General features: G+C 41.4%; 1 protein-coding gene across 7 annotated transcripts in view; it reads right to left on the reverse strand.

Annotated features, from left to right (window-relative positions):
- Window positions 1-3,023: 3,023 nt before the first annotated feature.
- SMARCAL1 (SWI/SNF related, matrix associated, actin dependent regulator of chromatin, subfamily a like 1) overlaps window positions 3,024-22,307 on the reverse strand; it is a 35,808-nt gene continuing 16,524 nt past the window's right edge. For 4 of the 7 annotated variants that reach the window (XM_015635258.2, XM_033516023.1, XM_015635257.3 and 1 more), the window contains 8 exons: window positions 16,077-16,217; window positions 10,638-10,856; window positions 9,761-9,831; window positions 7,520-7,622; window positions 6,664-6,846; window positions 6,071-6,171; window positions 4,489-4,585; window positions 3,024-4,106 (listed from right to left, as the gene is read on the reverse strand). In XM_015635258.2, coding sequence (XP_015490744.1) covers window positions 3,909-4,106; window positions 4,489-4,585; window positions 6,071-6,171; window positions 6,664-6,846; window positions 7,520-7,622; window positions 9,761-9,831; window positions 10,638-10,856; window positions 16,077-16,217 — 1,113 coding nt within the window. In that variant the 3' untranslated portion in view covers window positions 3,024-3,908. Of the gene's footprint in view, window positions 4,132-4,488; window positions 4,586-6,070; window positions 6,172-6,663; window positions 6,847-7,519; window positions 7,623-9,760; window positions 9,832-10,637; window positions 10,857-16,076; window positions 16,218-22,307 lie in introns of all 7 variants that reach the window. The other 3 variants (XM_015635261.3, XM_019007556.2, XM_015635262.3) reach the window with 3 other exon arrangements.

Raw genomic sequence — 22,307 nt, forward strand, 5'->3', positions numbered from 1 at the left:
GTCACTGCTGCTCGGGGACGGGAGGAGGCTCCCTCGCTGGAGACACTGCCGAACCGTCTGGATGCAGCCCCGTGGCGTGTGCTCCGCCATGGCCCTGCCTGAACAGGGAGGTTGGAGCAGATGAGCACCGCGGTCCCTTCCAGCCTGAGCCATCCTGTGGAACTCAGTGTGGGAGCCGGGCCGTACATGAGTGCCAGCACCGCGGGAGCACTGATTCCTGGGTTTCCACCGAGGGAGGTTACAGCAGAAAAGGACAGGGAACAGTTCCATTCACTCACCTCGTTTTAAAAGAGAATAAGCAGCAGGTAGATGTCAAAGCAGGGTCAGAAAATATGATCAGAACTACAGAAAAGGTATAATAAATATATACATACATATATACATGTATATAGAAATCAATGTGGATGAATTCTTGCCATAAAACAAACCAGCCATAAACCATGAGGTTCCAAGACTATTGGCATCAGGTCAAGGCAACTTATTTTGTTGGGGTTACCCAGTCCTGAAAGCACCAGCTCTGAACGCCCTCGTGTGCCACTGCAGAGGCGATTCCCAGCACCAAAACACAGAGGGAAAAATGCACCAGTGCCATAGAGCTGCAGTGCTTGTAAGGGGATTAGCAACCCACTAACCCCCATTAAGAAATGTAATCCAGTTAGCCTGAGAATTTTTTATGTGCAGAGCCAGCTACTGTTCATCCCCTCCTGCCAGGAGAGGGCTGGAGCTTCCCAGTCCACCGAGAGAAACCATCCCCAGGTAGTTGTTGCAGGTAATTCTCCTCCCTGCCCACTCTGGCTGCCTCAACCAGTGACAGCACTCTTCACTTGCAGTCTGTTTAGTTAACAGGGAATCGAGGAATCAAGTGTACACAGCCACTGTGTTACTTTCCCTGTCTGGGATCTGTACTTTCAGAGATGCTTATGCACAGGTGTCACATCCCCTCTTGGCTCGTGCTTGGAGGGTTTGAACACTGACATTTTTAATTTCCTTTGTCATGCCAGGCTCCTCATTCCCTGATCATCTCTGCAAACTCTTCTGGGAGCTGGTGGGCCAGAGCAATGTTTGAGATGAGGGCTCAGCCAGGCTTTAAGCAATGGTATTTATATCTCCCTCAGTTGCATCAAAATTTCATTTGACATATCCTAGGAATATATCTGCCCTTTTCAGATCCTCGTCACAATGATGACTCACAGGATAGAGCTTTGATACCAAAGTATGAGAAAACAGAAAAGAAAAAGTAAGTTCCTTTGGCTGCTTAGTGACGATATGATTAAAAAAATATAAAAATTGTCAGCCAACACATCCAGAGAATCTACTGCTATTCTCTGGTCTGTATCTACAGAGTTCAGTTTGCTTTGACAGTACAGCACATGGTCATATCCATCATCTACCAGTGTCACAGACAGCTCTGGCAACAACCAAACCCAGCTGCCCTGGGTGACAGCCATTTGCAGCACTGCCAAAGTAAACACACATTTCATTTTCCAAGGAACTGAGAAGAGGAAGGACACAGACAGGCCAGCACAGCCTTGCCTTGATAGTCCACCCCCTTGAACTCTTCAGCTCACGAAGCTAGCCAGTCTGGGGCATGGAGAACACTTAGTTGGAACTGCTTCAGCTTATTGCTGAAGTATTTTAACTTGTTGCTGTTTTGGCATCCTTCTTGAAAACACACCTTTCTGCAATGTGTGTGGGAGCACTGCTGCAGGTGTACATGCAGGCATCCAGCCACAGTAAGATGTTCCAAGATCCAGTAAGAGGGATCCTTTCCGTTCCTCTACTGGTTTTAGATAACACCAGCTCTATCATCTTCAGCCGGCAGGCGCAAGAGGCCCCAGGAGTGCTCCAAGCTCCCGAGCCTGCTGTGGGTCTCACTGGCATCCTGCACACTGCCTTGTAGAGGTTCTTGTCAGCAAGCCTTGGAGATCCTGTCTGAGCCTGCTGCCAGCTGCCCAGCCACCTCCTCACCATATTAATGATGGGCTAATGGTGCCATTGGGATAAGGCCCGCAGTCTCTCCAACCCCTTCAAGTCATCACTAACAGCACTTTCCTGTGAAGTTCTTCTCCCCTTTCTCATGTAGTAAAGAAAAAAATGAATCTCAGATGTGTTTAAAAAACCTCTCTATCTGTGCAGCAAACCAGATGAGATTTTATGGGTCCTAACAAAGGGAAAGTACATTCCTCTAGAAGGACTGGGATTTACCAACATATGGACAAGATGAATTGAGTTAATAAGAACAGAATTCTCCAAGGGTGCTTTCAGTGTATCTTAGAAAAGTACTGTTTTGAAATAACTGTAGCTTTACAAAGAAGAGAACTACTTTTATAGGAGACAACAATATAATGCCTTTTGCATTTTTTTCAGTCAGCAGACAGCAACATTTCTCACCCCTTACTCAGAACAACCTACTTTGCAAGTAGAAAGATCACTCGTCCTACAGACAGATTAAGTACTCTGTGTTCAAGATGACAGACACTTAAAAATGTCAAAAAGCGTGTCTTCATCACCTGGGCAGCTGTTGAAGTAAGAGCAGTGATGGTTAACTGCCATCAAACCCATTTATCTCAGCCTGAAACCCAGAGATAAAGAATTTTCTCCAGTTGCCCAGTCACAACACCCCTTGCTACTGCTCACACCCCAAAGCACCGTCTGCAGTCATGAATGAAAAGCAGCTCTCCACCCAGCACAATTGTACATGCAGCCTGTGGGGCATTTCCATGACGACACCAGCTGAAAATGGAACAATCAAACCCTTCAATGCAGGAAAAAATACGTAATGTTACCAGGTTGATCTTACAGCACAAACATTTTTCTCCTCTGCTTTGCAAGAGAGATATTTTTGTCAGTGTCTGGTATCTGCACAGAGCCAAGCACATCACCTCCACAGCATGTTAGCTGCTGGCCTCCAGGAGCTAAATGTAAGCCTTCAGTTTGCCACCTTTTCTACAAATTATGGCTGTAAAACACAGCTAACTGAGAGATGGAATGCTAAAATAGAAAAAGTACCAAAAGCTTGGGAATCACAACTTAGAACAACTTTTTATTTAAACAGTTTAGTTCAGAATCAGTCTTACAAATGAACAAAAGTCTGCCTGTGTCCCCTTCTCCTCATTCACCTGTAGAAATCAGTCAAGGAAAACATACAACCACCTACACACCCCTCCTCCCTGAGAAGGTTAATCCCTGGAAGTCAGCACAAGCTTCATCCTCCACTGAGAGAACAAGCACATGCCATGGAGCAGGTCCCAATATTCAGCACAAGGCCAGAGATGAATGTGCAGAGGCAGACATGTGCCTAAAACACGCAATGCACGCTTACTGACACAAAGCTACACTTCACTTAGCTTCAAGGCGGTAACTTCCTCTTTTCCCTCCTCTTCCCCATCTTCACAAAAATCAAGATCTGTTTGCATCTTTTTTCCTCATGGCAAAATGGAATACCTAAGAGCCAGTCTGTGAGTGATCCAAGAAATGGCCAAATTTGCTAGTGAACAAACTAGAAATACAGACTTTTGGAAATGGAAAACATAGTCAAAAGCACTCTGCAGCTCCTGGTGAGTTGTCTTCTCAAGACTTCTGCCTTGGGGACAGACAGCCATTATCTGCTTTTTACACAAAACAACTGTGGAAGCTGACATGCTGAAACAGAGCAGAATGATACTTGCCCATGTCCATTCAGTCATCAGTAAAACCAGGACTGCAAACCCCGCAGGCTGCCAGGTGTGTGCTGCACATCTGTCACACTGTTAGACTGCCTTCTTCTTATTCTTTGAGATGAAATATGCCAGAGATACAGAAAACTTCAAGTCCTTTATTTTCAAAAAACTAAAAAAATAATACATGATTGCTTTTGTTTTTTCTTTTTTAATAATAATAATAAAAAAAAAAATCTTAGCTGTTACCATTTACACGTCCTCAATACGCCGCTTTTTTTTGGGACTCACTGAACATGTCTCTGTTTCTCTGTCTTGCAAGGCATTGCCAGAGTCAAACTCACAGCCAGCATCAGCTGCCTCCAAAAACAAAATATCATCAGCATCATCTCTGCTCTCAGAGAAGGTCTTCTGGAAAAGGTCATAGATCGTCTTCTGTTTTGGATCTGGCTGAGGAAACAGAACAGAACAGGATCTACATCCACATATGTCATGTAAAATACAGAGATCAAAATCAGAGGACACTCCCCTTACATAGTACACTTATGTGTACAGATCATACCATACACGATACATACACTTATCTATCTCATACATATGTTCTCAAAGACATATATATTACATGGATGCTTAACTCTCCTTGCAGGTAGCAGGCTTGGAACTTCTGTGGAGAGTCCAAGCCAAGGCATGGATTCTGGGAGGAGCTGAACAATCTGTTCTGTGGCATTCAAGGCAGAACAGGTGTAAGGTCACCTGTACTGGTCTAGATGTACACAAGCCAAAACCATTCAGCCCCTCCCAGGGACCACCAATATTCTTTCAGGTCAATTACCTTGGGAAAGTAGTTAGTTGACTCGGCTGTTTCAGAGAAATTAGTTTCTGAAAGACCAGCTTCACCCAGCACTTTGATCTTCTCCTGAATCATTGGCCTAGGAGTGATAAATGGATATTATTTAAAGGAAAAAATCAAGGACACTGCTTCATTTACTATGTGTAGATTAAAAAAGGATACAAATGGGTATAAAGATGGCTTTTCTACCAAACTTTGTTGCTTCTTCAACCTGTGCTGCTCTTGATTATAATCACTGTATGCTCTCTTGAGATATAAATCAATTAAATTGGTAACAATTAGAGGATTTTGGACTATAAACATTTGGAGAACACACACATCCAACAGAGAAACTAGTGGACTGAGGCAACACCAATGGTATGAAGTCAGACCAGGAAGATGCAGCTAAAAGGGACTCCTAGTAGCTAAGTGCTCAATCTCCAAGGCAAGTAATGGTAAACCCCAACAACAGATGTATCAGCATTTCAAAGATAACTCCCAACAAACAGCAGAAGGAAGAATCCATCACTGGCCCAAGAGACTGAGAGGTCCCAGCCACACCTGCACACTGGACACTAAAAGATGCCAAGGCCACGGCACAATTAGTGCATTTTCCAAATAGCCTCGTCCTCTTGTTCTTTTTCTTGTCTTTAAAAAGATGCCACTGTCCTTTCGAGAGCCATATTTCTTCCCCATTAAGCACTAATGACTGCACAGACAGCATTTCACAAATAAAGGCAGAATTACTGTCATTAACTTTCCATGAAATTTGGGAGATGCATCAGTTTCCAGATCCTCGCATTGCCATCATGATATTCTGGGAACTGCACAAGTTCACTTAGTTAGTTCATTCCTTTAAACAAGGTAATAAGGATGCAATTTTGGACTTTAAATGAAGCAGCTGGTGGATAACTTCTTTTCATCATTTTCAAGTCAGCTCCCTCGCAGCACTAAAGATTCCTCAGATCCTGTCCAACCCCAGATGTCAGATTGATGCCCTAAGAACTAATGTCCACTGGTAACTCACTGCAGCCAAAAAGCCTCATAGCATAACTATCCAAAGGTGGTCAATAGTACCTTTTTCATCTCTCTGAAGGGCTCACTGAAGAATAAGAAGGTGGCGACAATGCAGTTCTCCTCCACAGCTCCCTGTCCAAGCACCCAGCAGCCAGATTGCTCCTCAGAACTGATCTACAATACACTGAACCATCTCCAGTGTCTGCTGACTTTGTTTGAAAGTCTCATCACTTTACAGTACCCTAGCACAGGAACGTTCTGAGCTATTATCTAAGACAATTTCTCCTTACACTGAGACTGTGAAGGTTTTAGATGCATCAGCTCTCCCAGAATTTCTTTTAAGAGCCCTTTCTTTGTCAGGTAACTACTTTTATTTCTCCTGCTTGTCAGCCACTCAGTCATGTCCACTGCAGCCAGGCCATGTCACCAGCTTGCAGCAGCCCTGGCACGTACTGATCCTCCTGTCACAGGCTGTGGAAATCAGCACTAGCATTAACCCCTCACACCACATATGTGACCAACAGTGGAAACATGTCAGGAGAACCAAAATGTCTTTCTCACTTCTTACCATAAGTAGTCATCTGCTGTGCCTTTAGCCACCAGGTAGTGAATATTAACGGAGCTGGTTTGTCCAATTCGGTGTGCTCGATCTTCTGCTTGGATCAAAATCTTAACGTAAAAACATGACAAATAGAAAGTGAAAACTGCAACATCTGAGAAACAGTGTAAGCACCAGAGAACAGAAGATCTCATTTCTTCTGCTTAGCAACTCTTTCTTATCTAGATCCTGTTAAAACCTGTATTCTCAGAGTAGGCCAAGAAATAATCTGGTACACCAAGTTACCAAAAGGCATCAAACAGTTTTCCAAAACAGAGGGTCAGCACTGATGATGGACCCTTTCAGGTCTTGGCTGGGCAAACCCTTAAGAGCTCTGTCAAATTAAGACAGAAGCACGTTTCCCTTTTGTACCACCCTCCCCTGTTAGAAAGCTGTGTAAACCAGCCTCACAGGTTCAAGTCCAGGCACCTGTGGTTGCAGAGCCAGCAGACATCAGAAAGAGACAAACCCTAGAGAAAGTTGCCTGCCCATTACATCTCTTAATCAGCAACATTTCTGCTCTTCAGGGAACATCCAACCACTGTTCCCCCCAGGACACTTACCCCTGGGTTCCAGAAGAGCTCTGCAAACACCACCAGATCTGCAGCAGACAGTGTCAGGCCCATGTTTGCAGCAGTGAGTGAAAGGACAGCCACAGCCTGCTTCTCTGAGAACTGGAACTTCTGGCACAGAGACTGCCGCTCAGCTGAAGATGTGCAGCCGTCAATGCGAATGTACTCAACCTGCTGTGAAAAGGCAGAAGATGCTGTTTAGAGAAAGGGTGTCCCCTTTCTTGTATACTCCTTCCATGTTTTAGTGGATTCCATGTCCAGTGCTTCCACTGAGCAAAGTCACCAATGCCACTGTGGGTTATAGTCTGGAATGTTATCCTAAACTGTTCTTCACACTGCTCCAAGCATGACCCAGCATGCTTTAGAAGCATCCATGGAAATTTCACATGTAAAGTTAGACAAACAAGAGAAGTCAAGAGAAATGACTGGCAGGTCTGTCAAGTCTCCCTTCAGTATCTTAGTTCAAAAATGTAAATGCACCACAGAGGTAAAGGCAGGCAGTGATGGTGGGCTTGGGTACTCTTATTCTCCCTCTGAGGAAAGCCTGGAGAAAAACAGCCACAAAGGGTAACACTCCAAGAATTCACAAGCTCCAGGGCAGACAGTGGAATTAAAGAACATTAAATACAATAAAAGCCATTCAGCTAATACAAAGTACATGCTGTGAGGCATTCACCCTCAGCTCCCCCAGTGAAGCTGAAGGGCACACTCAGAAGCACAGCAAGTAGAAATCATCTCTGTCACTAACTGTCCTCAACTATCTGAGCAGCCATGAATCCAGAGGGCTGTTCAACAGCTCTGAAACTGGAACAGTGATAAAGTTAAGATAAATCAGTCAGTCACTTACTTTCTTCTTCAGCTCTGCAACTACTGCATCCAGCATTATCTTGTGATGAGCAAACACCAGGAATTTATTATTCCCACTTTCCAGTAACTCCAGGATGTATTCTCTACATGAAAAAGGAAAACCACCAAAACAGTATAAAATTAGGTGCTGAGAGAATACAGACTTTGCTCACAAGAAGTTTTGAAGTATACTGCACATCTATACACAAACACTAGGGGAACTGGCTAGCATAAAAAGCTGAAGTAAAGTGCAAGTAGCAAGTCAAGTCTTCTACAGACTAAAATACAGAAAGGAAAATTCCCTCAGTTTTTCTTTACCACAGGCAGACACAGCTGCCTACATTATACTTGGGTGTCAAAGAGAATCAGTTTAGTGTATCCTACTTGGAACATGACATCCCAGGCCAATGACTGAAGGTCATCTACACTTAATTACAACTCACTCACCCTTCTGTATTTCTAATTTCTGCACAATCACAATGCACTAAAATAATCTATGCAGTTAAACTTCCTGGGTTTACCTGGGATTGTTTTTATATCAACAAAAACACCTCTAACACATTGATCTGAAGAAAGTAACTTTTCTTAAAAGGGTTCCCACGGACAATTTACTCCAGCTTAAGTATCTAAATTTGACAGCTATTTCTAGGCGTTATCCACATGCATATAGGTTTCATGGCCAATGAGAGGCAACAAGACTCCTTTTAAATGACTTCAATGAAAACATCTAGCTTTTCCCATGGACAGGCAGCACAGCTACAGAACCCATTTCTATGTAGTAACTTGTATTACAATCAGATTAACTGGAGCCTGAGGAACACCTGTGAGCCCATACAGATTATGTCATTCTTTGTTTGGAACAGCAAAGTTGTTGAGAAGATCAGGAATACAAAAACCTTTGCTAAAGTCAACACATCTTAGGTCAGCAGCAACAGCCACAAAGGACGAAGAAGGATTTCCAGCACTGTATTAAGATGGCAGACAACTTTGCAGGGTTCATAATATTCAGATCCCCATTACACAACAGTATTATTTAAAAAAGAAATCTAGGAGAGGAGTGGGACTGCTGTATTTTAAAACAAATATCAAAGCAAACATTCAGAGGTAAGCAGATGTCAACCAACACATCACAACTACTTTGTATCTCATTCCCACATTCTATTTAACAAATGGCACATGATTTCAGTGGAAGCAATGGAAGATATGTCATTAAGGGTGACATGGGAAATGCTAATGATCATAGTGCAGTACCATTAGTTAGATGGTATTGTACCTTAGCAGCTTGTAGTAATGGATATTTTAAATGCTACTAAACCCCAGGAAAAAATGGACTACTTCCTACCAGCGAGTCAAATAAACAGCACTTCATGATTTTATATTCAGTTCACACTTTGCAACTGAAATAAAAAGAAGTCTTCTAACTCTTCACTAAGATAAAAGGAAGAAAATCTTCTACAGAAATGAATGCTGGGACTATGAAGAGCAGTTCTGTGCCAAACAAGCAAATTTTGCAGCAAGGTCTGTGACTGTGAAATCACACAGTGCACATCAGTTGGTCCTTACATTCAGAGAGCTGTGGAAAGTAAACCATTTTTATATTATTACTATACGACTTATTAGAAAGCAACTCCTTTGCAGTCCCAGCAAAAAGGCTAAGGATGAAAGGACACAGAAAGAAATTACTTCTACGGAAGAGAGAGTCAAAAGCACACCCATAGTATGAAACTTTTACTACTGAGGTCCCATGTGAGCCCTGTTGAAAAGCCAAAAACTTCAGTAGGAGCTCTAGCTACCTTCAGTAGCTATGATTCCTAAAGCACACTAAAACTAAAGCTCAGCCCATCTCATAAGCTTTTTGGTTCAGGATTCCTGCAGAAGCAGAACTGCAACATTTGTTTTCTCAAATTCTGTTGATGCTTTTAGTTCATTATTCCCCTGCTCCTTAAACTGAAAAAGAGTCCAGACCAGGGAATTTCATCCCAGTCCCAAACACAGAGGCATTTTAAATGGTTCAAATGACAGCTTAGATTTGTATCTGGAATGAAATCAGAAGACTTATTCAGCCAAAAAACCCCAAGAGAAGGAAATGTTTAGTGCATTGTAATTACAGTCAAGTTTTTCTAGGCTGACTTGAGGCTGTGCTTCATGTCCCTGCACTGTTATCTCTCAGGCACTGTCTCCCTGTTCTCAGCAGAAAACCACATTTTACTGGGCAAGAATGAAGCAGTGACACGGCGCTTACACGACTGAGCGGATTTTAGCTTCTGCCGTTCTGCTGAAGAAGACAAGAAGAGCTTCCTTCTCCTGTTGTTTCTGTAGAAGGAAGAGATAAACAAATTTGAGTCTCAAAAAATGCCTTTTCTCCTTCTTGCTTACAGATCTGGTATTTCTGCTACTGCCAATAAACACTTTGCAAGGAAAAAACATCAGCCTAAAAAAGGCACAACAATAGAGGCCTGGGAGGGAAGTCTCCTACTTGCCATTAGGTACAGCAGATACTCACACAGCCCTGACACCTCCCTTCCTACCTCCCACTCAACTCCTACAAGCTGGATGTCAAGTGTATCACAAATGCAGTTTTAGTTGAGAAATGTGTCCCAACTAAAATGGCAAGAAAAAGTCCCTAAGTTCTTGCTGAACTGTATTAGCAACCTAGGAGCCTAGAACATATATCTTCCACCCATACAAGGAAAACAAACAAGAAAAGCAAAAAGAAACCCTTCACATTTTTGGCTACTGCTCTGTACCACAGCACAGCTACTGCTCTGTACCACAGCACAGCTCAAGGCTGTTTTAGTAGGCTGAATGAGATTACAAGGCTAGACAGGAGAGTAAGTAGAGAGGCAGGAGATATGAAAGACAATTAGAAATTACAAACGAGAGAAAAAAAGAGAGAAAATGGTATTTCACACAAAGGGACAAAGTAGACTGCTTAGATCAAAAGCAAATCAAGCTGAGCTAGTTTTGATTGTGCTGTACACTCATCTAAAACTGTGCCTTCACATAAGGTGTGGCTCTGACCTTTGGAACTCAGGGTACAGCTTTTTCACAAAAAAGTTTTTTTAAATAAAAGTACCTGAAATAGCAATGGCACATTGCAAAATAAGTTTCTGACTTACACTTTCATATCCTTTGGCCATCTTCTTTGCTTCAGCTGCCAACGCAGCTTTGGTCTTTGCACTGATGCCTTCAGGAGCCACCACAACCATTTTGCGTTGTTTTGCTGGAAGCTGGGAAAGCACATCTGATTTCAGACGTCGGATCATGATGGACTCTTCCAGCAAAATTTTCAGTTCAGTTAAGTTGGACGATCCAGAGTAGTCCCAACCCCATGGCATCTGGGAAAGACCAAGGCAGTTATCAGTGTCAAACCTTTAAGAGACTACTCTGGGTACAAGCCAAAAGCAGAATAAATTTCCAGGGAATCCTGACAAGGCAAGAACTTGACAGCAGGAGATTTGACAAAAATGGCAATCAGGTAGAAGTGTACAAACTAATACATGTAACATTGTTACTCACAAGCTTCCCTTCCTCCAACCTACAAGATGTCAGGGAGGTGCAGGGAAGAAGGCTATGCAGAAAGGTGGCAGGGATCCCTACTCCAGCCCTGTGCCCTCATATTCACTCTCACAGCAAGGCGTTGCTGCTCTCCACTTGCAGCTTTGAGCAGGCCAAAAGAACTCACTGCAGTTCTGTGCATGCACATTTATGTCAGCTTTAAGCAGAGAGACACACAAAAATACTCTCTTAACAGCATGAGCACAAATATCCTTAACCCAGATGCCTTCACAGAGCTGTTACACTTGTCTGACATGCTAGGTCAGAACTGCCTGTTTTCCACTGTGACCTGACTCCTGCTCTGCTTCCTGACATACTCTATTTCTGCCATTACCATGTTTGGCTCAGACTCAAGCAAACCAGAAATAAACTGTGGCCCAAAACACATCACTCCAAACATTGGCTCTTCAAAGCATCATCACTTCAAAGCTCCCCTGATCAACTCATTTACTCCTCCTTGAAGCACTCTCCTATGAACCTGGGCTATCCTCCAAGATCCTGTGCGCAGGCAACCTACCTGCAACCTCACAGCCTATCTTTTGTTCTCTGAGAAAGAATAACAGTGGCATCAAAACTGGTACATTCCCCAAAAGAAGTATCTTTCAACCATCTTGTCTGTCTTTCAGAGAAGAGACCAATATGGTTTTAATGCTGAAGCAAGGGGAAAAAAAGAAACCTTTCTGCTGCAATTTCACAAATAAGTGTAGGGATTAAAGCTACAGAAATACCAAAAAATAAGGTGGGGAGAGAGGTGAAATCTTTCTCATAGTACCCGTTCTAAGTAATAATGGCAGTGTCCAAAAATACAATCTCTGGTCTTGGAATAACAGACCAAAGTAAGCCACTACATATTCCCTCCTGAAATGCATATAATGGAGATGTGAAGAGCCTCAGCACTTCAATTGGCTATATTAATTGATAAAATAAATTTAACCTTAAAAATCTGTATTGATTTTGCCTTCCCCAAGAGAAAATTGCTACAACCCATAAATGGAAGAGAAAGAGAAAGAAGCTTCTAAGTATTCACTGCATCCTCCATCCTCTCCTAGAATGTGTGAGAAAAAAATAAATCATACTAGCCATAAGGTTAGTCATCCTACTGACTGTATTAAGGGGTGATGCTTTGATGAACAGGGATGAGAAGTTGCTGTGGGACAGGAAGAGGAAGAATCAAAGAGCTTACAGGCAATTAAGACCTCTCTGATATCCAGAAGTGAACGTTCCTACTTCAGGTTAAGGTAAAACAATGTGCAATCCTATTACCATATTGTACAGATGTGAACCATTAACTGACTTCAGATTCTGGTACTTATGGCCATCATTAAACTCATCTGACTTAATCTATTCCTACATAATTATGGCACCATTTGATTAGCTACAGTTGGTTCATTAAAGCAGGAAACAATTCAAACCCTAAGCACATAGCCATTGTGAATCCTGTAGCATTAAAACTTTAGCTCTGACAACAGCACAGTGGTGTAGGGCTAGATTGCATAAGCCCACCTGGATCTCAGCCAACCCCTCAAAAAACCAGCACGGGTATCACTGCTCTGCTTTCCTGAAACCAAGAGTGTAACACATCCCTCAGGTCCATGGAAAGCCAGTTCAAGTCTACCTGGGTTTATTAGCTTTAGGCATTCTGCACAAAAGCTGACAGCCAGTCTTTATGCATTTCTCAGGCTCCGAGGGCCCAGCAGGGCAGATGGACAGAACCAAGAAGGACCCTCTGGTGTTGTGCCCAACCTACCAAAGCCCACTGCCCACAATGCTCAGTGCACTGGTAGGTGAGTAGGAGAGATCAACATGATTAGACTGCTCAGCAAAGCCTGCTGTGGGGCCTGGCTATTCCTCAGGCTACCTCTTTCCACTTAAAAGCCTGTGTTTTCCCACCTTCCTTAACTTCCTTAACACACAAGTCATAAATATGCTTTGTGTCCACATAGCCAAATTGATTTCAGAAGAGCAGCATCCTCTTAAGGCGAAGAACAAGGCACACACAGAGCCAAGATACCATCTACAGTCCTGTTCAAAAAGCACACACAGGCAGAGTCTCCACAGTACGTTTAGGTTATATATTGCTTGTGGTGCTGGAACGATTTGCAAACAAGGAAACATCCTAGCTCTGTGCTGCACCTAGCTAGTTATAGATAATTATTTTTGGAATTATTACAATTTGCTTTAGTAAACCCTATTGTGGAAAAGAAAAAAGGAAAGAGAGAAAGGGACAAAGGGACAGAGAGAAAAAAAGACAAAAGGAAAAGAATATTAAAAAAATTAAAAAAAGACATTTATTTTGCCAAAATACACATCTGGCTTTGATCCATAATATTCCAGAACACATGCTTCCAACTGTCATTTTCTTACCAAAATGTTACAGCATCTTAAATGAGTCAGTAAACTTATTACAGTGTTAGCAGAAGCTGCCAAACTTACAAATTCAGAGCATGTGCTCAGATAGAAATTACTTAATATTTGCCAACATCAGCCAGTTAGAAAAATGAATTCACAGCATGCATTTTGGGAAACAGTCTTGGGATATCTTGTAAATAACAGGTGACATTTCACTTGCTGCATTTTTAAAACTACAGATGTTGGGAGGTTGAATTAATAAAAAATTATAAACTTGTATAACTTTTCTAATCAGATCTGCCAGATATTTGCAATTTTCTGTCACAAAATCTTGAAACAGAAACTATTCAGATTTTAGTTTTAAATTGAATGGATCAGGCTTTCCAATTTTTCTTTAATCTTATAATGCAATTGGATTTATTATTAATACCAAAACACTTTTACATAACACCTTTTATCCTTACACATCTTCAAAAGCCTTGCAAAGCCTCTCTGGTTCTGTGCAATTCTATCTCCACTCATAATGCTGCCAATTTCAGGACAGAAAGCAGAACTTATTTAAGTATTGACAGCAGAAGTACAACAGTTCTTCAGGGAGGATGCAACTCCTAATACAGTCAGAGGTTAGAGTTACAGCAACAAATGTGAGGGATACTCTACAGTCATGAAGGAACCAATTACAATCACCTTTTAAATTTTTTAACTTCTGAGTGGATCTATGGCAGCCCATATTCAGCAGCATGAATATGCTGAATATTTCTTTTTCTCTAATACTGTCTACATCTCGTCATTTCCAGCAGCCTCACTTCTCCAAACAACCAAATTCTTCCTAGGTTCATGCTATCATTTACTGACATTAACTGTAAGTCCCAGGTGAGCATAGAAAAACTAACCATGTTCAACTGTCTAGGAGAGGCTGCTCAAACATAGGAACATACTAGAAATCCTGACAAGGTTTTGAAGGGAAACTGATATAGACTGTGACCTCCATATGGAGTTTCACTGAAGGTTGAAAAGTCATTTAAACTGAACACAGTTACAACCTGGATCCTGTAAAACAATTTTATTTCTTTTATCCAAGGTCCATGTGCCTCATAATTGAAACGACAGCTACTTGTGCAGAACTTTACCTTTAACAGGGCTTATCAAACTCCAAACCTACTTAGACTCATGTGCTGCAAATCAAATTTCCTTTTCACTGTAGAAAACCAAGAAGATTAAACTCTGTCTCTTCATTTCCCTCTAGGAACCATTCTGAAAGGAATGCTCAGAAAGCAGTCTGTCAGTTTTGAAGATAATGAAGCTTAGCAGAAGATGTGGCCTCTCCCTCCATATGATTCCTACTATGGATGGAGACCCAGGACTGATGCTCTGTGATTCTGCATGCTAATGGCCTTATTCTAATCAATGGCATCTGCATGTGACTACCAAAGCCAATTAAATGCTCCTCTGACTTGCATATTTGGACATACACAGAACAGCACTACATTGGCTATGAAAGCAAGTGGGCATTCAGATCTAGGAAAAAGGGGATTCCAAAATTTTGTATGAGACTGCAGTGAGAATCTTTTTGGTAAAAACTTGGTATATGTTAGCTACCCCAAACATAGAAGAAAACAAACACAAAGGCCCTACAGAAAGCTGTAACTATTTTTATGGCATACAGTGATGATATTCAGTTCCTCAGAATTTTTGAACACTGAAACGTTCATTTGGTGTTTCCAAGCACTTTGCTAAACACTCTGAATTAGAGCTATAGGGAGATTTGAGTCCCTCTTTTGTGTCTATGCAACCAGCACAGAAGATCCTAGAGCCTCTGTGTATAGGAATCAGCAGCAAAAGCTCTTCTCTTAGCAGTGTGTGTTCCAAAACACACAACAGCCCTAGGGATGGCAAATTCAAGTACAGGTGAGTTGCCCATGTCTTGGCAGCAAGGCAGACATTTGCTATCATGGCTGCAAATGTTGGCTTCCTGCAAAGCCAAATTCTTGCAGTGGTTGGACTCAGTAATTCTGTGGAAACAACTGCTGAGCAGCTGGCAGAGGAGTTATTTTCAAAATATGCTGAGAACTGCATCCATTCCCTAAATTAGAAGAGGGTGGAATACAAAGATACAGTCCGTAAGTCTTTGTTTTTTTACTTACCTGGAGCTGTAAAATCCAAACTCCCAAGGAACAGTCCTTTATCAAACAGTGACTACAACTAGAAACTAGGGTTTTGTTTTTCTTTGTTTGTTGTTTTTTATTATTTTAAAATAATTTAGCCCAAATCTGCAGCTGCTTGAAGGCCCCTTAGTTGCTCTGCCCCTTTAAAAAACTCAGGGGACAAGATCTGATAAGAACAGCTTCCTTTTACCAGTTATGGCTCCATTTCTTTGGGGATTTTTCCTCCCCCCCATTTTAATTTCCATGTCTTCCGAGGCAAGAAACACTACTGCCTTCATGTCTCAGGCCCACCACTGCAGCACCTACACCTCCTCAGCTTAAGAACTTCTAAAATGATACTCTGCAGAGAAACTTTCTCAAAAAAAGATGTCATATCATGCAGAAAGAAGGAAGAAAAAGCCTCCACATTTCAATACAGCTTCCTGTATTGAAAAAAACACAGTGCTGTTTGCAGAGTCCCAGTTTGCCAGTTTCCCACAGAAGTACCTTCTTGGCATCACAGTAGCGCAGCCCAAAGGAGTGGAACTGTGGGAAGAAGGTTGGCTGCACAGCGGCGATCTGCGTGTAGAGCTCCGCGGGCCGCGACATGGCCGGCGTTCCCGAAAGCAGGATCACTCTCTTGGCAGCCTGGCAAAACCAAGCAGGGCATCATTATCGTACAGCTTACAACAGTGCAGAACTTAAGTCACCCCAGTCCTGAGAGAAAGTCCCAAGCCCTCCTGGTTCAAGTACCCTAAACAGAAGAGTGCTTCACTTTCACGAGTACTTTCAGCTATCACTGCCTGAAGATGCTCAAGGACAGTGCTTGGAACTTCCAGGGAGTAGGATAAGCCACAAAGTTTCTTAATACCCATCCACATGCTCTAAGGGAAGGGTACATCCATTTTTACCACAGTACTTTCTGAATCAGCATTTACCTACTAGACATGTTAGTATCTTATGCCTCCACTTTTCATTTGGCATCAGCTGTCACAGGAAAATGACACACCCTCACAAGTACATCCCCACCTCCAAAATAAATTCTCATAATAAACCTGCCACAGCAAGCCACAAGCAGACTGTCTTTCTCACAAAAGCAGAAGAGATATAAAGAAGAAGGATTATTTTCTTACTTCTTGGTTCATTTTTTCTTAAAATTATACCAGCAAGGAGAAAAAAATAAGCTCTATGAAGCAGAGCTAGAAGATATGACAGCCAATGGTGAGTGTAGGCACAGCTGGCTGGATGCTAAAACATGAGAGAATAAATACAAATCATGTAAGAAGATTGTAAAATGTGTTGTAGGGGAGACAGGAAGAGGACAGAAAACCTGGATCTAAAGCAGGTGCTCCCAAGAAGTAGGGGAAAAAATTACATTATAGACATTGAAGTTTCCACTTCATACCACCACTATTACCTAATTCTATTATTAGATAAAAGCTATGAATTTCTACTGCTGTAAATTCACATACTGTAGTTAAGTTACACGTGCCTTGCAATTTCCTACATGGTTTAATGCAGGTTCATTAAAATAACAGAGAGATCGTTGAGTGACATCTGTACCAACAGCTCATTCACATTTAAATGAAAAAGAAAATGAAATTCTTTTATCATTTCACTGAGATCAACAAGTCACCCAGATCTATTCAGCTGTTTCATCCACTTACCAACCAAAACTGGTGAAAAAGAGTTCCGGAAATTAATTTCAAGATTCTATCGGTTATTTATATATAGGTTGTGATCAAGGAGGGACTTGCCTTCTCCAATAATCCCTATTAAACAGATCAGAGGGAAATGTGATCACCACCAGGATCAGACAACTCCCATGAACATTTTAAAAAGCAGAATAGTTACTGAACTAAGTAAGAGGAGAAGTCAAACCTTTGAGCATGTCAGAAGGTCAGAGTTTGCACAAGACAGAGGTGCTGATGCTACCCAAAAGAGGAAGGAAGGAGTCACAGAGACCAGAGATACCAGATCCCACGAGGAAACAGTGATCAAATAGAAAGTAGGTCACTTTTTAAAATTAACCTAACACTAGAGGACAACTGAACAGAACATAGACAATATCTGACACCTAGCAGAAACCTTTGAGGAGGAAGCTGATACTACCCTGAGAAATCTGCTGAAAAGCAAGACAAGCAAATCCCACAAGTGCAAGAAACCTCCAAATTAAACTTGTTCCTCATGGACCAACAGAAGGCAACTGCCAGAAAAAGGGAAACATGAAGGCATGGGATGACAGACATCTCATATAAGAAAGCTCTGGATCAAGCTAAAGCAAGAACACACTCAAAACAGACTAGGGACATAATAAATGCAACATAAACCAAACTGTGTTGAAAGGCTTTATGCCATTCTCAAGGCTCTCGCTTCTCAGAGAGTGTTCTCCAGGAGCTGTACAAGATGAGCTTGGAACACTAATTCCCCAGTAGTCAAAACAATTATTCAGGCTCCTTCCCCAATCCCTAAATAGGTGTCAAAAAAGAGGATGATGAAGTTACAGGTTATTTGAATTCTAATCTTGTCCAGCTGCTGCTTTGCTGTGTGCAACTTATTTCTGAACACACAGGATATTCAACCACTCTAACCAAGGGCTGTGACATGTGTTCTAATTAACCATTTAAAGCAAACTGAAAAGTAAAAAAAACAAACAAAAAACCACCAGTAAAAACAACAACAACCAAACCTCAAAAGATACTAACACTACAAGAGCGGTGAAAAACTTCAGAAATTAATTCCAGAAAATTGCATAGAACATAGGTGGTCTAACTCATTATCCCAAAGGTCCCTTTCAGTTTTAAAACCTGTGACAGATGGAGCTCAAGAAAGAAGAGAAGAGGAAAAAAAAAAAACTAGGACAACAAATTTCCAAGTGGTGAAGGCTGACTTAAATTCTGGATGAAAGAAATGGCTTTGATTCCCATTTCTTTTTCTAGTGGCAACTCATTTTGAATAGATGCCAATGAAGATTTGCTCCTGCAGAGAAGTCTCTGCTGATCACTGCTTAATTCTTGTTTCCTGCTGAACCTTCTGTGCTGCCAAGAGTGAGCACGTAGCCTCTTTCTTCAAAGGTCTGTAACAATAATATGGAACAACACCACAGAAAATAAGATTGCAGGGGCCAGAAAGGACTTCCTAGAAAAAAATAGATCTTATAATCAATTGATACGTATTTCCACATAGATGAACTAACATTAGCTGCTCAGTTGCATTTAGGCATGAAGTTCACAGAACTGGTGGAGAGCTGGTCTGCAGTTCTCACTTACTAAGTAGCCTAAGACAAATGTGGCTTTGTAGCATTACACAATACACCAGCAAGAAGTAATTCCACAGCTGGGAAAACATTTACAAAAGTCACTTTTGAAAGTCAAAGAATAATTTATGAAATGATGGCACTTATTTTAAGGTCAAGACCCAGCAACCAACAATTCAAAGGGGAGTAGTCAAGGCAGAGGGGTTATGTGACAGACAAATAATTGAACACGCAAAGAGCCTCATTAACATACAATGACTCTCTCTGTGTTAAGTGAATTTCACAGCAGGAGCTCTGCCATATGCTATCAGACTGACATACTTTTTTAAATAAGCGTGGCTGGTTCTGGCTGTACATTTACTCATGTCCCCAGTTTTTGCTTACTGTGTCATTTTAAACTGCTTAGCTTAAGAATAGCTTATCCTGCAAAATGAAAAATCTGAAAAGGACCATAATAAAATAATCACCTCATGAAACAGAAGATGTGATAAAGGGGAAGAGTAGCAGCTGCTTTGAGGAGTCTGTTTCTCTACTTGGGCAAGAGATCAGGCTCTGTATTTCATAAGACGATCCTACAGTAATTATTCCAAAAAATATAAATACTTTTCCCTATTGTTAACCGACATCTAGACAGACAATGTGTGTCAAACAGCAGTGATAAGCTATGACTGAAGCAAATTAAACTGCTTTCCTATTACAAAAAGGAAAAAATAATGGAAGGTAAGAGCAGATCTGAAGATGGAGCCCTGAGGGCCCACAGCTTCTTCAGTTTCAAGACAAAATTCCTTCTCTCAGCAGGTGACAATAAGGAAAGGTTTATTTATCTAATCCATGAGATTTGAAACACCTAAAGACAGCTGCTGTTTATTTCCTGACAGAAATGGAAATTTTTGTGTTCTCACCTTCTACCTTCAGCATGGACCTGTTTCTCTCCACTATTTTTAAGCTGCTCTATGGCAACAAACATAAAAGGTTTTGATTCCAGCCACACAGTGTATTTGGACTCCCATAACAAAACTAAAGACCTTTAACCCTGCAAACATCAGGATGTGCATCAGACTATTAACTGGAACAGCAGCTCAGTGGGAACAATCAAATTAGTAACATTATCCACGTGTTGGAGAGCAATGCTCATAGAGACCACAAAGATTATAAGAACATTTAATGCCACTGGAATTTTTGATTAGAGAGGATGTTTTATTTCTCAGTTTCCAATGCAATTCTTCACTAGTTACTGTCATGCTTCCAAAAAACTCATCCATTTTCCATTGGGACCTTCCCTAGTTTCCATATCTTGCCGTATTCCATGCAATTGCATGCAGTATTCCAGGCAATAAAGACCATGCAGCACCTTGGCTGGTCAAAATAAGTAGAATCCTTTCCACTCTGGTCCCCAAGAGATCCCACAGATGAGTGAAAAACATCTGTTTTGTTTGTTTCTTCGCCAACCATATCCCTGAGGCTCTGCTGGTTTAAGGATTTGGTAGTATGTATACTCCCTCTCCTATGTTTATGTCTCTCAGCCTGTCTCATCTTAGAAAGAAAAAACAAAATGCTTACAAGAAGTGTAATACTATTGAGACTTTCTGCCTCTGAGGGAAGCAGATGCAGGGCAGAGGTAAAGGGAACAACCAGTATTGTCAGTATGCCTAGGAGAACTCAGTCCCAAACATGTGACTACAGAAAACAGCAAGATGACAAGTAGGTCCTGTTACCAATTGACACAGCTTTGAATTAGGGGGAAGGACGTGCCAGGCCTAACCAGGCCTTTTAGTGACTCAACCACAGCCCAACAGTATGAAACTATTCTCACTTTGATGTGCATGGAAACAAGACACAAAGACCACTTTGAACACAGCAACCTCTAGCCCCTGAGTACCGTGAGAGGTGCTGCAGCTGGGGACAAATCCCAAGCAGCTGCCAGCACAGACCTGCTGGTGTGAAAGCTGGCTGACTTTGAAAGCAACATTTTTGCCACATGACCACACATCAAAGGACTGTTTTCTACTACAGCTTTCAATCCATCCTTCTCCATAATTGTGCAGGGATGCACACAGACTGTGTGCAAACTCTACCACCTCCTTTCACACAGGCAGATAGAGCATTCTCCCCCATTTACAACTCTGCACACCCACAAGTGTCCATATCCACAATAAGAAATATGGCCTAAACATCTTGCTGCTGCTAGTTCACCCTATCTCACTGTTCATGCAATTTTAAGTTTCCCTCAAAGTTCTGTCCACTAACAGTAAATTTTGCATGTCTATGTATTTATTCTAAACTAATGACAAGCTGGGGCAAGCCATGAAGCAGCAAGCACAGGCACTGCATACATCCAGCCATTATAAAATTTCTTCCTCTGTCTCTGTCTCAAGTAAAACTTTTCTAAATCTCTGTGAGGGTAGCAGCTAAGTATGTCAGAAAAGATACTGGGTGCTGCACACACAAAATTTGCAGCTTTTGTTAATACTAAAAAAAAGTCTCAAAATCCCCAACTGGAAAACTTAAAAGGCATGTTTAATACCTGGTTTTGCTTGACAATTCCATACCACGCTTGCTCTGCAATTTATACAAGAGAGCAGGAAAAGATAAATTATGACTGAGTGGCTGAAAACACCATTTCATTTTGAAAACCAGTCAATATGAGATATTAAAACTAAAATAATACTTTAAATGCTGTAACCATGAGCTAAAGATTTGAGAGGTGGGGATTCAGTTTGGCTATCTAATAAGACAAATTAGAAACTAATACCCAAGACATGTAATCTTTATTATCAATGTTTTAATTTAATGCAATTATTTTGCAGTTCTGTATAAACGCTTGAAACAACTTACGTATTTTATTTATTATTCAAATGGAGAAGTCAAAAGAGCAGATTCTATCAAGATAAAAAGAATTAATTAAGTATGGATAGAAATGACAAACATTTCTGCCTCCAGAACATTTTAACTTAGATCTGTTCAGTGTCATTATGGACTCATAAATCTTTCTAGCATGTAAGGACTAAGGATCACATTTCTTAAGAGATTTCTTTTTTTCTGTCCCTAAAAGTCAGTTCAAGCTTTTATGCTTTAGGACGTTGAGATCCTCATAGGAAATACCTGCAATTTCAGATGCTTTATAGTAGTATTACGCTAACAAATAGAAGTGGCAATGCTTAGAAGGTAGACAAGCAGGCATGAGTTAGCTCCAGGGGCTCTGGTTACAGCACTGGCACAGCTGCACACTCTGACCTTAAGGTAGGGACTGAAGTACTAGAAGCAGTTTACCTCTCAAGGATTTGCCTACACTTACACCTTTTTCTGGTCTTTTCTAAGACCCCTACTACTGCTCAAATCCTTTTAACATAGAGAAGGTAAGAACAAGAGTATTATCCTCAGCAGCATGTTAGCCACACCTCTCATTCAGTAATATCAAGGTATAATGTAAAATAATGAAAATACTCCCATTTCTACCCCACTGGCTATATATACTTAATATA

Source organism: Parus major, chromosome 7 (assembly GCF_001522545.3).
Source record: "Parus major isolate Abel chromosome 7, Parus_major1.1, whole genome shotgun sequence".
Taxonomy (NCBI): domain Eukaryota; kingdom Metazoa; phylum Chordata; class Aves; order Passeriformes; family Paridae; genus Parus; species Parus major.